The sequence below is a fragment of the Anser anser genome (genome assembly GCF_964211835.1).
Source record: "Anser anser genome assembly, chromosome: 6".
Classification (NCBI taxonomy): Eukaryota; Metazoa; Chordata; class Aves; order Anseriformes; family Anatidae; genus Anser; species Anser anser.
Genome location: NC_139726.1, coordinates 6747145 through 6763216, shown reverse-complemented (window position 1 = coordinate 6763216; position 16072 = coordinate 6747145). Strand labels below are relative to the sequence as shown.

The window sequence follows — 16072 nt, the reverse complement described above, 5'->3', positions numbered from 1 at the left end:
GTAGAAAAAAAATGTGCTTGTTTTTAGTACTTAGAGGAGGAGAAATGGGGGAAATAGTGGAAGAAATTGGAAACTTCTGGAGTGGAGGCAGAGAAACTCAACATTTCCAATGGTGTTTGATCTATAGAAGTGAGCATGAGAGAAAGAGAAGGCTCTACAGGAGACAGTACAGAGACACATCCCTCAGATATACCACCAGTGGTTTTCACAGTGACCAAGGGACGAAGGGATGCCAAATCTACCAGTAAGGTTGTTAGCAGTTTTGGTTCATTTGCTATGCTCAGGCACTTGATTTTTGAACTCAGATCAGCCGCTGCAGAATGCATGAGTAGGACCTGTTCTTTTGGTAGAACTGGTGAAGAGAGAATATTTTTGGCAAGATGTGTCCTTTCAGTGTGGGAAGGGTTGTTAATCATGGACCTACCTGGAAAACAGATTCTGGACCCTTGCGGACTATGCAGCCAGAGAAAACAGAGAACGTTTTAAGTTACCAGTAGCACGCTGAAGCTATGAAATATGAAATTAACTGATAATTTTCATAGGTCACGCTCCTTCCCATAAACCAAACTCATCTGCTCTCCTGAGGGGAAACAGAACAACTGGGCTGACTTCTCATTATCTCTTCCTATGGCGTGTCCTTATTGAATTACTGCCAGGTAGATGCAGCAGATGCTCATCAAGCCACTGCAGGGCTCCTCTGTTAATTGAACTGTAATGGGGATGACAGCAGGGAAGGTCAGGATGATGGGACCGGTGATGTAACATGAACTCTGGTAAGAACAACCTGCACGGGCAATTGACCTTGCTTAAATAATATTATACTAAGAGCTTTTATCAGTCGATATCATTATGGTTATCTTTTCATATCAAAACTGCAATAGTGTCAGGGACCCCTGTGTGAATCATATTATATTGTGTTCAGGGCAACTGTATTTCTCACCCTAAAGAGAGTAGACTTTCCAATGTGATAAAATACAGTGAGTGGCTGTAACTAGCTGTAGGAGAAAAAAATGGGAAAGAAAGGTAAGAAAATTTTTAAATAGATATCAAGCCTTGCTTAACTGATTGTTCCAATTTGTTGAAAGGGCGATATTCTTTCTAACTGCCTTCGTGGCCATTTGGTATTTTTGTTGTCATGCACAATTAATCTTGGGGTGAAAGCAAGTTCATTCTTAGATAAAGCTGGAGGTAGATGATCTTTAGGGTCCCTTCCAACCCAAGCCATTCTATGAATGTGCAGATGTTATTGATGGCTTTTTGTATGAGAAACTTATTCCTACAGCTGGTTCTGTGGCTCTTAAAGTGCCTGGGAGTGACTGAGTTTCAGGCATGCATTCTAATACCATGCTGTGAGCCAGAGCATATATCTGGCATTTCTTCCACTCCAGAGGAAGCGATGTGATGTGAGCTCTTGACCGTGGTGTGCATCTTCTGTGGAGGCACATTTTTCTCGGGTGTTGCTGCTGCAGGTGGAGCAATGAGGTCTGTGAAGGCTTTCCCTGGAGACCCAGTGGCACGAGGAGGTTTGGTGCAAGCAGTAGCTTGCACATTTCTGAAAATAAATTTTGCCTAAAAACAAGCACCAGTTTTTGTTACAAGCCATGACTTGCACTGTGTTACTCTTAATGTGTTGGAGTAAGTTTGTGTAGCAGTTTCCCAAAGCTGGTTTCGGAGTGCTGTGTGCACACATGGCATCTGTGCGTGTGTTCAGAAGCAGCCTGTGGAAGTAGAATTCCTTATGCCAATGCCAGTCTATTTTTTTCTATGAGTGTTCAGCCTTCGCTCTATCTTTTTTTTTAAACTTTTTTTTCCTCTTAACCCCTTTGTTTATTATGGTCTGTCTAGGCCAATTTGCACTAATGACTGGGGATTCGTTGTAAAGTAGATGGAAGGCAAATGAAGGAGTCAGTAGCAAGGCATCACACCATATGAACTTACACGGACAGCTGTAGCTATAACTGTTTATAGTACGTATTCTTACGTGAGACCCAGCTTATGCTTTTTTTTTTTCCCCCTGTAGAAATAATGAAGGCTGTGCTGTTGGAGGTTTCATCACAGCACTTCACTGGCAATGTTTGATAGGAAATGAAGAACCACTCTTTCAGTGTTTGATTAACAGTTGTTCCTCTGCAGCGCCCGCGAGTTTTTGGAGTGTTACGCTGTGTGCATCGCGCTCCGTTTTCTCCTTTCCTATAAGTTTGTACTTTGGTGCACTGAAGTAAACAGCTGATGACAGAGGATGTGTTGGAATAAATGTTTATTTCAGCACTTTGGAAATGAGTTTTTGAAACAAAATTTATCTTGTGGATGTGTGTCTGTTCAAATTAGCTCATTTGCACATAGACTAGAGCTAGGTAGTGCAAACAGCAAAATAGTAACGACTAGATATCCACACAGAGGTGTAGATACTGTAGAAAAGAAATTATTCTTAATGTAAGTGCAACAGCAGAAGGAAAACTTTGTACATTCAGGAGGTATTGAGCTCACCCTCTGCGTATGTGTGTGTAAGAGAGCAGGCCGTGGATCAGGGTATCTTTAGCTGTAGTCACCGCTGCGTGACCAAGTACTGAACTGAGTAACAAGTTAAAATGGTAACATCTTCCTGCCTGTATCTAGTTAATTTGTTTTGTCAGATGCTTAGGTGTGTGTATATGCACTCAGTTGCTCTGGTTATTGCATAAAATCATAGAGATGCCTCAGATATGCCAGTCCTGTGGCGAGGATTCAGCTGGTCTTTTTGCAGGAAAGCTGTGTGATCGTAGTGACTGACATCCCTGTCCGAAATTTTGTGGAGGTGGCCATGCTCTTGTGTCACCTTTGTGCTGCTCCTCGGCAGTGAGGAAAGCTCTCTGGCCATGGGGTCGCATCCTGCAGCTCTTGGGAGACCAGGAGCTGGGGGCTGGAAGGAGGAGGGAGCCCATGGTCCTTGCCCTGCTAGCTGGAGCTGAGGTCCTCGCCGAGCTCGTGTGCCTTGTGGTACCTGATTGTATTATTTTGACCTTGTGTTTAAGATTGATAAACTCTGCGTGGTGGCCGCATTCCAATAAGGAGGAAAAAAAACCTGACCTGCAACCTGTGATGCCCTATTAATGTCAAATAATATAAAGTAATATCAGAATGCAAAAGGAAATCGCTGCAGTAAAGCAATTTAATTTCTCTGAACTGAAAGCACTTTAATGGGAATGCTAGGAAAATCTGCAATTGTTCCTGCAGCAGAGGTTGTGAGGTATTTTCTTACTCTTTTTTTTTTTAACTCGGTTGCCTTGTAATTGGTGACTTTGAAGCTTTCTGTTGTTTCCAGCAGGAATGGTCATGCTGCTAAAGTAGAGTTTGCTCTCTGCTGAGTCTGATTTCCAGGTTTGCCTGTTAAAGGGAAATAATTTCAAATACTAGTTTTCAAATGGTATTATAGTGCTGAACGTGCATTATATGCAATGTTTTGCCAGTAAAGTGAGAATAATCCTCTTTGAACAACAACTTGCATTTACTGAAATGGTGTTGGAAGCAGTGCCAGCTCCCTTTCTCTTTGTCTGCCTAATTGCAATTTAACAGCAACCAAGACCCATGCAACTGTGACTGCACTTCTTAGATACGGCTGGGTTTGACAGGACCTTTAGTTCATCCATTGCCAATGATGAAAGCTACAGCAGAATAATATATTGATAACAGACTCAAAGTTTTCTCTAACCAATGAAAAATAAATAAAAAGAAACTTCTGTTACCCCACAGCTATAAAGTTTCTCTGCCGTGGAGCGGACACGCCACAGTATGAGAGCATGGCGGAGCTCGCTCCCGCGCTGCGCTCTGCGGCGCTGGCTGGCAGGCATGCCGTGAGCAGCCACCCGCGTGCAGGTGCTAAAAGCGCGCATGGGTTCAGGGCTGGTGCCGTACGTTTGGAGGGGAAGTCTCCGCTGAGGGCTGTCAGGTGCAAAGATCTCCTTGGTTCTGACTCGGGAGGTGTGGGAGCTGCAAATTGCTGGAGACCGGGCAAGTAAAATGAGAGGTGTTATTTATGCACGTTCAGTGCTTACGCTACACCCCGGGCATTTGGCATCGGGTCCTTGTCGGAGGCAGGATCTGGGACTTCGCAGAAGTTTGGTTTGACTTGCTACAGCCAATTTTAGTATTTAATTAAGTGTACAGAAGTGCACAAGCAGTGTGAAAAGGTTACTGAAAAGTTATTGGACACCTTGTGTTCTGCTGCTCAGAAAAAAAATCAATGCTGAGTTCACAAGAGAAACCTATCGACAGTCTTGAGCATTTTGATCTTAATTGCTCTGTGCTTGTTCCTGCTGTGAGGAGTGTGATAATAGTTCGAAGAACACTTGTGAAGGTAAATTAGCCTACTTTGAGCTCTAAGACGTGACGACGAGAGCACCAAAAGGTCCATGGCAGTTAAATACCGTTGAAAAGTCCAAGGCTTGGCTAGCATTTGGACGCTCGCGTGTTGGGTGACACAGCAAATGATCCTTGCGGAAGGAAATGTCGGCGTGCTCCTTGGCTGTTGAGCATCGTACTGGGGGCAGCCAACACGTGGCTGTGCACCTGGGAAGGGTCAGGATGATGCCTTTCACAAACTTGTGACCCTTGACTCTGAAGCCTCCTCTCCTGAACCGGGTTCGTCAGCACAGTGAAATCACGTCTGCTTTGTTACTGAAAGTCAAGTGCCTTTCCGTAGAGTATGTTGGAGGTACTTAGCGTGAACGAGATGTACCAGAAGTGCCATTTCACAGAACAGTTCTGCTCGATCACTGTTTTAATTAAAGTCATTCTACTGATGGAAAGTCTATTCTCTGGTGTTTTCTTTAATGTAGTCATAATGCATCAGTTTGAGCTCCCTTGCTAGAACATCTTTCATTATAATCCACTTGGCTAAGTTTATAATTAAACTTCTAAATTCAAACCTGCCTTTGTTATGTTTTTAGGATATACATAAACAAAAAAGCAGGAAAACTTAGGATTCATGGTTTTTACCCTCAAAGAAATCAATGCAAGTTAAGAAGCAATTCATTGGCAGTAACTTCATATTCTTGCTCTTAATCCCTGGCATCTTCCATAGCTTTGAGACAAGAAATAGTTGAATAGAAGGAAAAAAGATGAAATCATTAGGATTTGTACAATTTGACTATGGAGATCGCCAAAATATTTTTACTGTCAAATAGGGCTAGTAAAGCTAGCGCTTGCCTACTAGGCTTTTCGCAGCTAGATGTTGGGAAAAGTTGTTAATGGTTGCGTGTGAAAAGGGACCAGCCGGGACGCATGTTCAGCTTGGACGGGGGGACAGGAGGAGCCTGCTCCCCCTGCAGCTTTTGCTGTGACCCCTCCAGCAGCTCCATCTCCCATCGGCTCGGCTCTCCTCTGCTTTGGCCGGCGCCGGGCTGGTTATCGGCACCGAGGCATGGGCAGGAACAGCCGGCAAAACGCGGCAGCGTGCAGGCAGGCTCGCTCCCAGCCCGGAGCAGGCTGTCTTAGACCGTCTGCTGCTTGTTTGTGGTTATCTTCCGTGCGCAGATGTGTGAACACCAGATGTTCTTCCAGGCGTTATTTACCCTTACAGTTACCGGAGCAAACTACCAAAGAATTATGCAGCTTAATATTTTGAGTCCTGTTGAGTGATCACTTAGGACAAAAGTTTAGTTTGTTCACACTGTACGTTTTTATCCAGGATATTCTGAAATGCTCCTGGAAGGAGATGAAATATTCTTAACTGAATCTTACAGATGAAGAAGTAGAGGTATAATAAATCGAGCTACTGTTTCCTTATATGCGAAGTCGCTCTACTGAAATCAATGGGAGAGCTTGCAGAATTAAGTACTAGTGTCAGAGCAGGACCTTAGGTGGCTTTTCACCTTTTTTTGACAGGTTTCTGACACGGCAGGCCCTAGGATTTAGAGTGCCTGTATTTTAACCAGAAGCCTGTTTTTCTCCAGATGTGTAAGCAGAAGAATGTAGTGTTTGTTTTCTGTAGGGTAGTAAAGGCAATTTAGTGTAACTATATGTTCATCGTTAAATAAATAAATAAAAAAGGGCAGCATGCTCGTTTAGGACAAAACAGAATTAATTTCTGGGGTAACAGCTTTCTCAGAAGGCAAGGCAGATTTTACAGGTATCTGAGGATGAAGAGTACACTGTAAACATCCAAGTTACCTAGGGATATCACAAGCAATGAGTCTGCTGTGCGAAATAGGCAAAGTTACATAATTAGAGCTTAGATTTACGTTAAGAAAATTTATTCATGATTAATGATGCTTGTCTTTGTGCTAGACATCTGCTAAACGATTTATAGCCAGATATAAGAGCTGCAACCTCTTTTGTTGTTGCTGCTTAGTGCTTGGGATGACTCTAATTGCACTGTGTGTTTTAAATGGAGAATGCTACCCAGGTGTCCTTGTAAGCATCCCCTTCTCATCCAAAAAAAAAAAAAAAAGGTAGGTCGGATGTAGCTGTGATGGAGAAGGTCACAACTCCCAAGGAACGCGGGGGAATTTAACTGATGTATGACAAGGCTGAAACCATGCCTTAGATTCGGATCAGTTTAGGCTGATCTTTTTTCGAAGTTGACTTATAAATACTGCATAAGCCCGGGTTGGAGCAGAGCCAGATTGAATCGTCTTGAACCACTGAAACGACGCAGAGAGCCTGAAGAAATGTCTCGTCCTGTGGAAACTCGCTGAAACAGCGACTGGTCCCCGCTCGACAGCGCGGTGCGCGCAGACTGGGGAGGAAAAATTAGGCCATCAATCTTTTGTCTGTTGGTGCTGGATGCTTCTGAGGACCCCGATGTTTGTGGGATTAGCGGAGAGCCTGTCACTCGGAAACATCTGCCTCGCGGTGCTCAGCCGCAGCTCGCGCCTGTCTGAGCAGCGCCTGGCACACAAGGAAAGTTTCGCAGAGGCTCCTTCCTTCCCCAGCTGAGCAGGGATTAGACCAGGGTGTTTCACTGATGTGGAAAGGGAAATTAAATTTTGATCGTTTTAGAAATAAGATATTTATTGGTGAACTGCGTGTTTGTTTATTTATAGCGTTTTGACACTATACGAGTGCCTTGTTTTCTGCAGGAATATCGGTTTCTACATGGCAGTCTGCTATTGAAACTAGTTTTACTCCATCCTGTCATTAAGAGAATTAGCAGTGACTAAGAAAATGCAAATGTATTTGCTATGATGGCTAGAAAACTTGAACGTGGCTTTTTCAAGACTGCCTTTATATTCCTAGCCATTTTACCTAATGTACTTTATCCTTGTTTTTCTGAACATGATTCCATACAAAACAAACAAAAATGAAAGGGATGCTTGTGTTTAATCCTTCAAATACATGAAAACAACAGCTTATTATTTAATTTCATGAGAATCCATTAGTGCAGATGATCACTTGGCCAGAGTTGTATGATAAAGTGTATTGAGTACATCTAGATAATCACTTTTGGAAGAGTATGATGCGTTTCTGAGTAAAACACATCATGAACATACTTAAGCAGTTGCATGAATTTAATCATGAGTAGCCTTGGTAAAGTCAATTTTTAAAATGTAAGTTTCAGGTTTTTTTTTCTTTCTCATTTTTTCCTCTATATTTGCCAGTTTACAGCTAGCCATGCTGACACATTTGGGAGCTGAGATATACTGTAACTAAATTTGATGTGAAGTGTTGGTGGCCTTCATAATGTAATTTATTCATGTTTCTGTAGATAGCATATGTTGCCTGTGCAATAATTTTTTATCATATCAGGACAGAACAGCTACTGTTCCAAATTGTGTTATACAAACCTAGATATACAGACAAATTTTTATTGTGCTTACTGTGGTGTAAATCAGTGGGCTCTGCTGAGCCCTGCTGGGGTAGGTGAGATTAGAATCAGTCTCGTGGTGTCTAATTTATTTCTGGTTTTTTTTCTGACTTAATGTAATCTCTATTCTTGCTCCGTGGGGAGCAGCAGCCAGTTATCTTTGTAGTCTTGTCCAAAGCATGAACATATGTGAAACCCCTCGTTTTGGGCAGGAGTCTGCTGCTCTCAGGGATTTACTGCTGTTTACTGACCCTTTGAATGCTGAGAAGACGGCAGTGTATTTAGAAAGCTGCTGATTAGCTCTACTTGTGCTTCATTAAAAATCTCAGCATCTTTATTAGCTGTTATGGGAAGTTTCTTTGGACTTGCCCGTTTCATGCCCTGACCTGCTCAGGACACAATTTTTACTGCATTCTCTAGGAGCTGGAGAGCTGCCCTGCAATTCAGAGGAGCGTTGTCTGCCCAGGGCTGGGCCTGCTGGCTCCGATCCAGCACATGAAGCTGAGCATCTGAACAATTCCTTTGCTGGCATTGCATTTTGGGGTGCGAACAGTGTTGAAGTTAGTGTCACTTATTCCTTCTCTTTCCCTTGACAGAAAGTCGGTGACTTCGTCTTTTGACCGTCATACACGGTAACTGCAATGCTGAAGACACCGGGGGAGTTGCTCCTCCTCAGCTCTTCTGTGTGAGGTGAGCAGCCACCTAGATGGGCAACAAGGGATGCCCGAGGGCCCTCTTCTCTTTCAAGGACCTCTCTACTCTGCTTGCGTTGGGGTAACATCTTTCCACTGAGGAATAAGTCTCCTGCATCTCAGTTCTGAAGGATGCTCAAGGTTCCAGAGCTTCACTTCTGGTCTGTGTGGGACTCTGCAGGCTGTGTTCTGAATCAGATGTGAAATGCTAAATTAACCCAGCAGACGTGAGAATTACAATAAGTCTGTTAACGTTGCCTGAGTTGCGATATTTGGTCAACTTGATGGGTTTTCAGGCCTTAGTGTTTGCCGTTCATCTGAAATGTAAGAATGAACTAACCCAGATAACAGATATAACATTGTATCCTCCACCATAGTTAGTCAATATCTGATTATATTTAATTGCATGAACTTATCATGATAGAAACTGTTTCAAAGTAATTTAAATGCAGCTTGAAATTAAGTTTTACCATCTATTCAGTATGTACTATTTTCAGGTTTATCTCCAGTTTCTTATCAAGAACAATGCTGTGTATTATGTATTATGACAATGTTGCATTTCATAAGGTTAGGAATGTAATGGAATTTTCTGGGCTAAACTTCTAATAGCTGATAATTTTAATGAAAATCACCAAGATTACGCAAGTGAAGACCAATCTTGAAGACAGGTGTTATCTCTGCTAACTCTAATACGGATGTGGCATTTTTACCTGTAAAAGTAGGATTAAACACTAACATGCAGAAATATTTTGAGAATTTAAACATGGTATAAATACAAAAGGTATTGCCCAAGAAAAATTTGATATATAAATTTACATCAGAGACTAGCTCTTGTTTAATGTGGCACGTACATGAGCCAGCATTTTTTGAGAGATCAGAACTTTTTCCAGTTGAATGTGGATGGATCCAAAATATCTTCAAATCATGTAAAACAAACAACAACAACAAAAAATACCCTGCCTAAATAAGTGCCTAGTTAGTGTATTTGTGGGATGACAGAAATAGTGATTTGAATTTCCATTTTGAATCAGGAGTTCCAAGTTTTTTTTTTTTGTGCCTTTCTTATTCTCTCATGTTTTGGAGCTTTTCTGAAATATGTAAACAATTTCGGTGTTCAGTGAAGCAGGCATTGAGAAGTTGGGTCCCTGCTGTATGCGGAGACCCCGATACTCTGCCACAGAGACATTCTTCCTTGCTTCCGACGTTGCACAGTGATTATTTTAATGAGCTGTATGATGTGAAAGTGCTCCAGCTACCGGACTGGATACATTCCTGCCTCACTCACAATGTGGCTCTGCTATTTATCTGAAGTGGTGGAGAGCTTCATTAAAATCCCTTAGTCAGAGAGACCTCTCCAGAGTAACCAGCTGTTGCTGTGGAGCTCAAAGATCAGGGTCTTAAATGCAAGTCCCAAACTCTGGAGAAATGCCTGCGTTATCTCTGGTTTTCCCTTCCAGGCTGGTTCATCACTGATGAGCAGTGCCTTCCTTCCCTACCTTTCCTGGGGTATTTCTCGTGTTGCCTTTGTGTATCCTATAATAATGCACGGTGTGGAGAATAGAACAGGTTCAGGTCTGGCGCTTCAGTTGTCAGTGATCTTAAAGTATAGGATGTGGGGTCTGAATTCAGAGCTGGATTTCCTGCTTCATTCTTGCCTTCATTTTAGCCTACTTATAACTTGATAATATTCATTCTAAAGATAAATTACATAGACAAAAGAAAGGACACATGTCAGACTGTTATCAGATCCCTGGCCATTTATTTGCATTGGTAGATTTCTTTTTAAGAACTTTGTTAAGAACATTTAGCAGCCTTTTTTTCATTTATTTTCCTACTTTTTTTCTTCATTTTGGTTATTTCTAGGACTGAAGAAGACCAGAAACGGAATTATCTGAATTATGCTTCTACAACAGAACTGGGTTTCTCCTCATTGGGCATGGCAGAGCCTGGGGAAGTCCTTCCTTTTATTTGTTTTCTTCATGTTGCAAACAGCTGACCTGGAAGCCAGGAGAGGTCATCAGTTTGTCTGGAAAACAGGTAGGAAAGAGATATGTCAGCTATTTACTAGATATTTCCTGAGGTTGAGAATGGAGTACTCTTCATTCTGTTTTAGATCAGTAAGAAATTTTAAAAGCCTGATAATGCCTTCTATTTTTTTTTTAACTGAAAAATGGGGATTTCATCTTTATTTCAAAACAGTAATTTATTGAGGTATGCACCAGAGTGACTCTAGAGTATAACTCTGGACTCCTTAATGTTTTAATCTAAGAGTAGAATTTTTGCTAGATACTTATAGCATCATTTGAATGTTGCTTTGTTAGAAGTATTGAATACTTTTCTTTGATCCATTGAATGAAAAGGGCACACCAGTGTCTTTCAGAACAAACTGAGTCAAAAGTCCATACTCTTGATTCATCTATTCCTAATTAACATTTTGTTGGTACATGTAGTGACCATCAGCCAGGCCGGATACATGCAGTGTCGGAATGTTCAAAATTGGGCACGTGTAATGTTTGGAAAGTTTTGTGAACACGTTGATAACACTGTGATTGAGTGACAGGGAGGAGGTAAATGGTATGATATAAATGCATAAAACCAAGCGTGACACGTTGGATGCTTGTTTTGTAGCACAACACAACAGCAAATACTGTTCAATGAAATGGAAAGATTGGCAAATCCAAGAAATTCAAGTAAAAGAAAATACTCCATCAGAAATATGCAACTGAACTAGGGGTTTCATTGCCCGGGATACCTTTGAGATGTGGCCTTTTATGACTGAGCAACAGAGCAGTTAAACTTTGTGGAAAAATGATTTTCCTCTTGTTGCGCTTTAACCCAGCAGGCAGCTAAGCACCACACGGCTGTTCACTCATTCCTGCTCCTCAGTGGGATGGGGGAGAAAACTGGGGAAAAAAAAAGGTAAAAACTCGTGGGTTGAGATAAAAGCAGTTTAATAGAACAGAAAAGGAAGGGGAAGATGACGATAATGGTAAAAGAACGTCCAAAGCAAGTGATGCACAATGCAATTGCTTCACAACCTGCTGACCAATGCCCAGCCAGACCCCGAGCAGAGGCAGCCCCTACCTCAGCCAACTCCCCAGGGTTATTGCTGAGCATGGCACCCCATGTTATGGGATGTCCCTTTGGGCAGCCTGGGCCAGCTGTCCTGGCTGTGTCCCCTCCCAGCCCCTGGGGCACCCCCAGCCCCTGGCTGGCAGGGCAGCACGAGGAGCTGAGCAGTCCTTGGCTCTGGGTGAGCCCTGCTCTGCAGCAACTGAAACATCGCCGTGTTATCAATATTATGCTCATCCCAGATCCAAAGATTCTAGGAGGAAAATTAACTCTATCCCAGCTGAAATCTGGACACTTTTTTTTTTTTTTTGAGAGGCTCGTCCTTTCTTGGAGCGGTTCTGTCTTCCTCCAGTTCACTGTTATATAGGTGATTTCTGAACAAGCTTTCAAAGGCAGGGCTGTTAAGACAATTTATGCCCTTCGGTGCTGTTTTACTTCTCTTAAGTTCTGAAGTGTATTGTGCCGGGGGTCTTTACAGGTGTGCACTGGAACTCATAAAAATTTAATTTGACTTGATTGCAGCTGACAATAAAGTGTCATCAGTGCCTCAAAGACTGAGGCAGGTGTTTTGAGAACTAACAGAAAGCGGTGGTCCAGGTTTGTGTGGACACGGGTACTGTGCGCTGAATGCCCCGTGATGAGCTCATCCATCACAGAGCTCGTGGTAAAGCTCTGCCTTCCAGACACACGAGCAAATTGTGCCAGTTATCATGACTCCCACAGTGAATCAGAAATATCTGAGATCTCAAGAGTAATCTTATAAAGCTTAAATCCTAGCAGTATTTTGGTGTAGTTTTTCTCTGCTTATGAATGATTAGAGGTAGAAAATGTATGAAATACTTTCTTAATGAAAATAACTTGTGAATTTGAGCCATCCTTATTGTCCTGTTTGGCAAACAAAGACTTTCTTTCTCCAGTTAAATTTGCATCTTTTTATGTTAGTAAACAAAATTTTCATTTTAAAAATTATTTTGTTAGAAGTTAGTCTAAAAGTTAAATAAATCCCAAACCGAAATGTTTAGTTCTAGTTTAAAATGAATGGTATGTTCACTCCAAACACTTCCTTTTGTTAGTGAAACAGTGTTATTTATCAAGCCCCTCAACTAGCTCTGCAGCAGTAGCGAAGAATCAGCTTTTATAAACTGTGAAACCTTTTTTTTACAGTTATTCTAGGTAATAACAAAGCTGTCTGAGATTTTTCTTGGCAGTTTGAACAGTTACTCTTTAGGGGACGATCTTGGTAAAATGGAGCTAGGTGTGCTGTAGTCAGGGCAGAGGAAACAAACTAATGGCTTTACTTTGATAATTTTACTGTATGTGGTGCAAATTTCATTTCTGTGGCATCTGGAAGCATGTATATCAAAAGAAAATGCAGTGACCTTGAAATTAATTTTGAAAATTGTGAATAGCAGTCTGCCATCAGAGTGGCATATTTGGCTTGGTTTTGTATGGTGTTCCTTTGTGATTGACTGTAGCCAAAAAAGAACAACAAAGGTGTATTTTTCTTTCAAAAGATTGCAGAGAAAAGTTTTGGGAAGATGGGGATAGTAACTTTAATGGAACAGGTGGACCCAGAGAGTCAAAGGGGTTAACATAACCTCTTGCGGCAGGATATTAATAGTAAAACAGCCTTGTGATTTACAGCATGGCCTAATGAGATCTGTAGTATAGGTAATAGGAAAAAAATCACCCTGTATTTTGAGGACTTGTGTGCCCAATTGAGAGGGGAAAAAAGAAGTAAAAGCACAGCACAGGGAACTTAAAATTAAGTAATTTTAATGTCAAAACTGAGCAGATCCATTCTGATAGAAAGCAAACCTGCAGCTGCTGTCTTTTTTTAATGAAAGGTTCTAATGAGCAATCCCTAATGGGAAAGGCGATGATCTGTTTTGTTTTTAAATCCTGAGTTGTCTTTTGCAAGCATGGCGAGTTACGTGCTGTAGAGGAATTCAACACCTTATTGAAATGCCATGCTTTATAATTAAATAAAAGCATGTTAGTGAAAGCTTTGACTTGAGGAATATGAATTTATATGTGCTATATTAAAAACAAAAACAAATAAAAAGGCAGTGCATCAGCACTGAAGCTCATAAAGCAGGCCTTTTTTTTACCTAAATCCTTGGCTGTATCTAATAAAGGCTCATACATATTCATGCTTGGCTTGACAGACTTGTTATAGCAATTGTACCAAAATCACTGCATCTACAAAAAACAAAACCAAAGACCCAGGCTCAGTATTTCTAAAGTTCAAGAACTTGGCAGTGTGAGGTACCTTATACATACTCTTCCCTCTTGTGTTTTACTTGTTTGTGGCCTGCCTTAAAACAGTTTATTTTTAGCTCTTGTTTTTTAGAGATGATACAGTGTAAAGATATTTAGATATTACTATATCTTTTGGTTTCCAGACATTACTTGTCAGATACTTATTTTGTGACCACCAGCCTAACCATGAAAGCAATAATTATACCAATTAAATTACTCAGCAACCTTAAAGAGCTGAATAATTTTCCAACACTTGCCAACTAATAAAGCAGTTTTAGTGATATAATCTTGAGAAAATTTAATTGGATTTAAACCCTTGTAAATTAATATTGTTTAATGCAATACCTAATTAGCAATTTGCATATTTCATCACGTTAATTTTTATTCAACTCTTGAATGGTCCTAAAAGTGCCTAGAATGGGTGTAATGTAAATATGTTTACATCTTAGTGGTTGTCAGTGAAGCTTTTAAAACTCTGAATGGAATATTGACATATATGTGAATCCACAATACAATTTTAGTGTTTTTTTTGAGGAACTCTACAAATAAATTCTAAAGTTTAAATTAAGTCTGAAATACTTGAGGTGCCTTACAGCAAAGGAGCTGATAATTAGAATTACAGAATGCTGAAAATACAGCTATTTTCAGAGATGCCTGCAGTCACTGCATTGGCAGGTTTTAGGCTCACCATCACTAATGATGACTTCAGCTCCTCCATAAACTTACACATCTACACACCAGTAACAGTGCATTTGTCATTTTCCCTGAAATATGAACAGAAATGAAAGGGATAAAGGCATACGCCATAAAAGTGGCTAATGGAGCTAAAGCAGTGATGCTGTTTATTTATTTATTTAAATAAGCGGTTTACTTAAAAATATGATTTTGTAGGATGAAAATGTTTTGATTGTTAGGAAAAAAAGTTCTCTAATTTTGGTAAAATACTATTTAACATGGAAATAATACTCTGTATGCTACGAAAGGGGGAAGAGGAATATTAGAAACCCAGATGTGGCATCCCAGTGACACTTCCCCAGCAATAATTCTCTCTACAAAATGAATCACGGTGGGGATTTAGCCCAGCAGGGACACGCTCCCTGTTATGAATGGAAGAGCACTGATAGCGAGATACCAGACTGGCAAATGAATATGTAATACAGCTGATCATAGCGGAGAGATTTTACCTGAGGAAGAAACCATTAATCTTTCGGTGGCTGTGGGCTTCTGGGAGATAGGTATGGTGAGCTCTAAGTTGTATTGCCCCAGGTGAGCAAAAGAAACTTTCTTTGGTTGAGAGTTATTACCCGTATTTGAAAGTGATTCCTAAAATAGGGCTAGCAAATGATTTTGATCATTAGACTTTCTTCTGAGACAATCCATAATGGAAAAGATATGAAATGAACTTTTCAGAGAATGATCTAATGTGGAGGAACCTTTGAACTACTAGTGAATGCGGGTGAACCAGGTAGGACTAAGATGAAAAAGATCTTTTCTTCTCTGTTCTCAGATAATACTGCCATGAAATACCCTTTCCCAAGGTCTTAATTTCAGGAATGCCAAGTGCTGGTTTGGAAGTGCCTTTGACCTTGCATGTTAAAAGACAAACTTTTACCTACATGCAACAAATGTTAAAAGGAGCCCAGATCTTCAAAGGGCAGTGGGTCTCCAAGCTACTGAAAAGATATTCGAAGATAGCGCTGCAACAAATCGTATTTTTTTTTTCCAATGGAAAAATTAAAGTGGAAATTTAGCCTCAATGTCACCAAATTTTGGAAGATTCTAAAATTCTTTGCTATCCTAACGATTTAGGACAGCAGCGGTTCTCTTTGGTTATGGGTTGCAATCTTGTCATATCAACAGCAGCAACAACTGATAGGTTTTTAAAAAATAATTTATTAACTGCCATTCTAAAACTAGTCAGATTGTTGCCATAAACTGGATAATTGAAAAGTTGCCCTAGAATCATAAGCCTTCATAATTTTACCTTTAATATTATTCACAGTTTACACATTTGTGTTTGAGACAGATTATAATCTAAGTCACTCTTTTGATAGTTGCCCCTGATGTATTTGCAAATTAAAGACACCAAGCCATTCTGGACTTCTGCTATTGGTCATATCCTCTTGCACCTGGTTCGTCAAACAAAATCTTTTCTAAACATTGTCCTCAGAATTGTATCGAATCTCAGATGAGATTTTCCCTATTGATATTTTGCAATTTTAATTAGAAGTGCCTGGCTTAATACATCTCACAATCACATAGA

At 40.7% G+C, this 16072-nt stretch overlaps 1 protein-coding gene across 9 annotated transcripts in view; it reads left to right on the top strand.

The window, feature by feature from the left end:
* The window catches only part of THSD7B (thrombospondin type 1 domain containing 7B), a 454300-nt gene that overhangs the window by 182482 nt on the left and 255746 nt on the right, over positions 1-16072 (top strand). For all 9 annotated transcript variants that reach the window (XM_083841258.1, XM_083841253.1, XM_083841254.1 and 6 more), the window contains 2 exons: positions 8380-8473; positions 10339-10512. In XM_083841258.1, the coding sequence (XP_083697384.1) occupies positions 10374-10512 (139 nt within the window). In that variant the 5' untranslated portion in view covers positions 8380-8473; positions 10339-10373. The remainder of the gene's footprint in view (positions 1-8379; positions 8474-10338; positions 10513-16072) is intronic.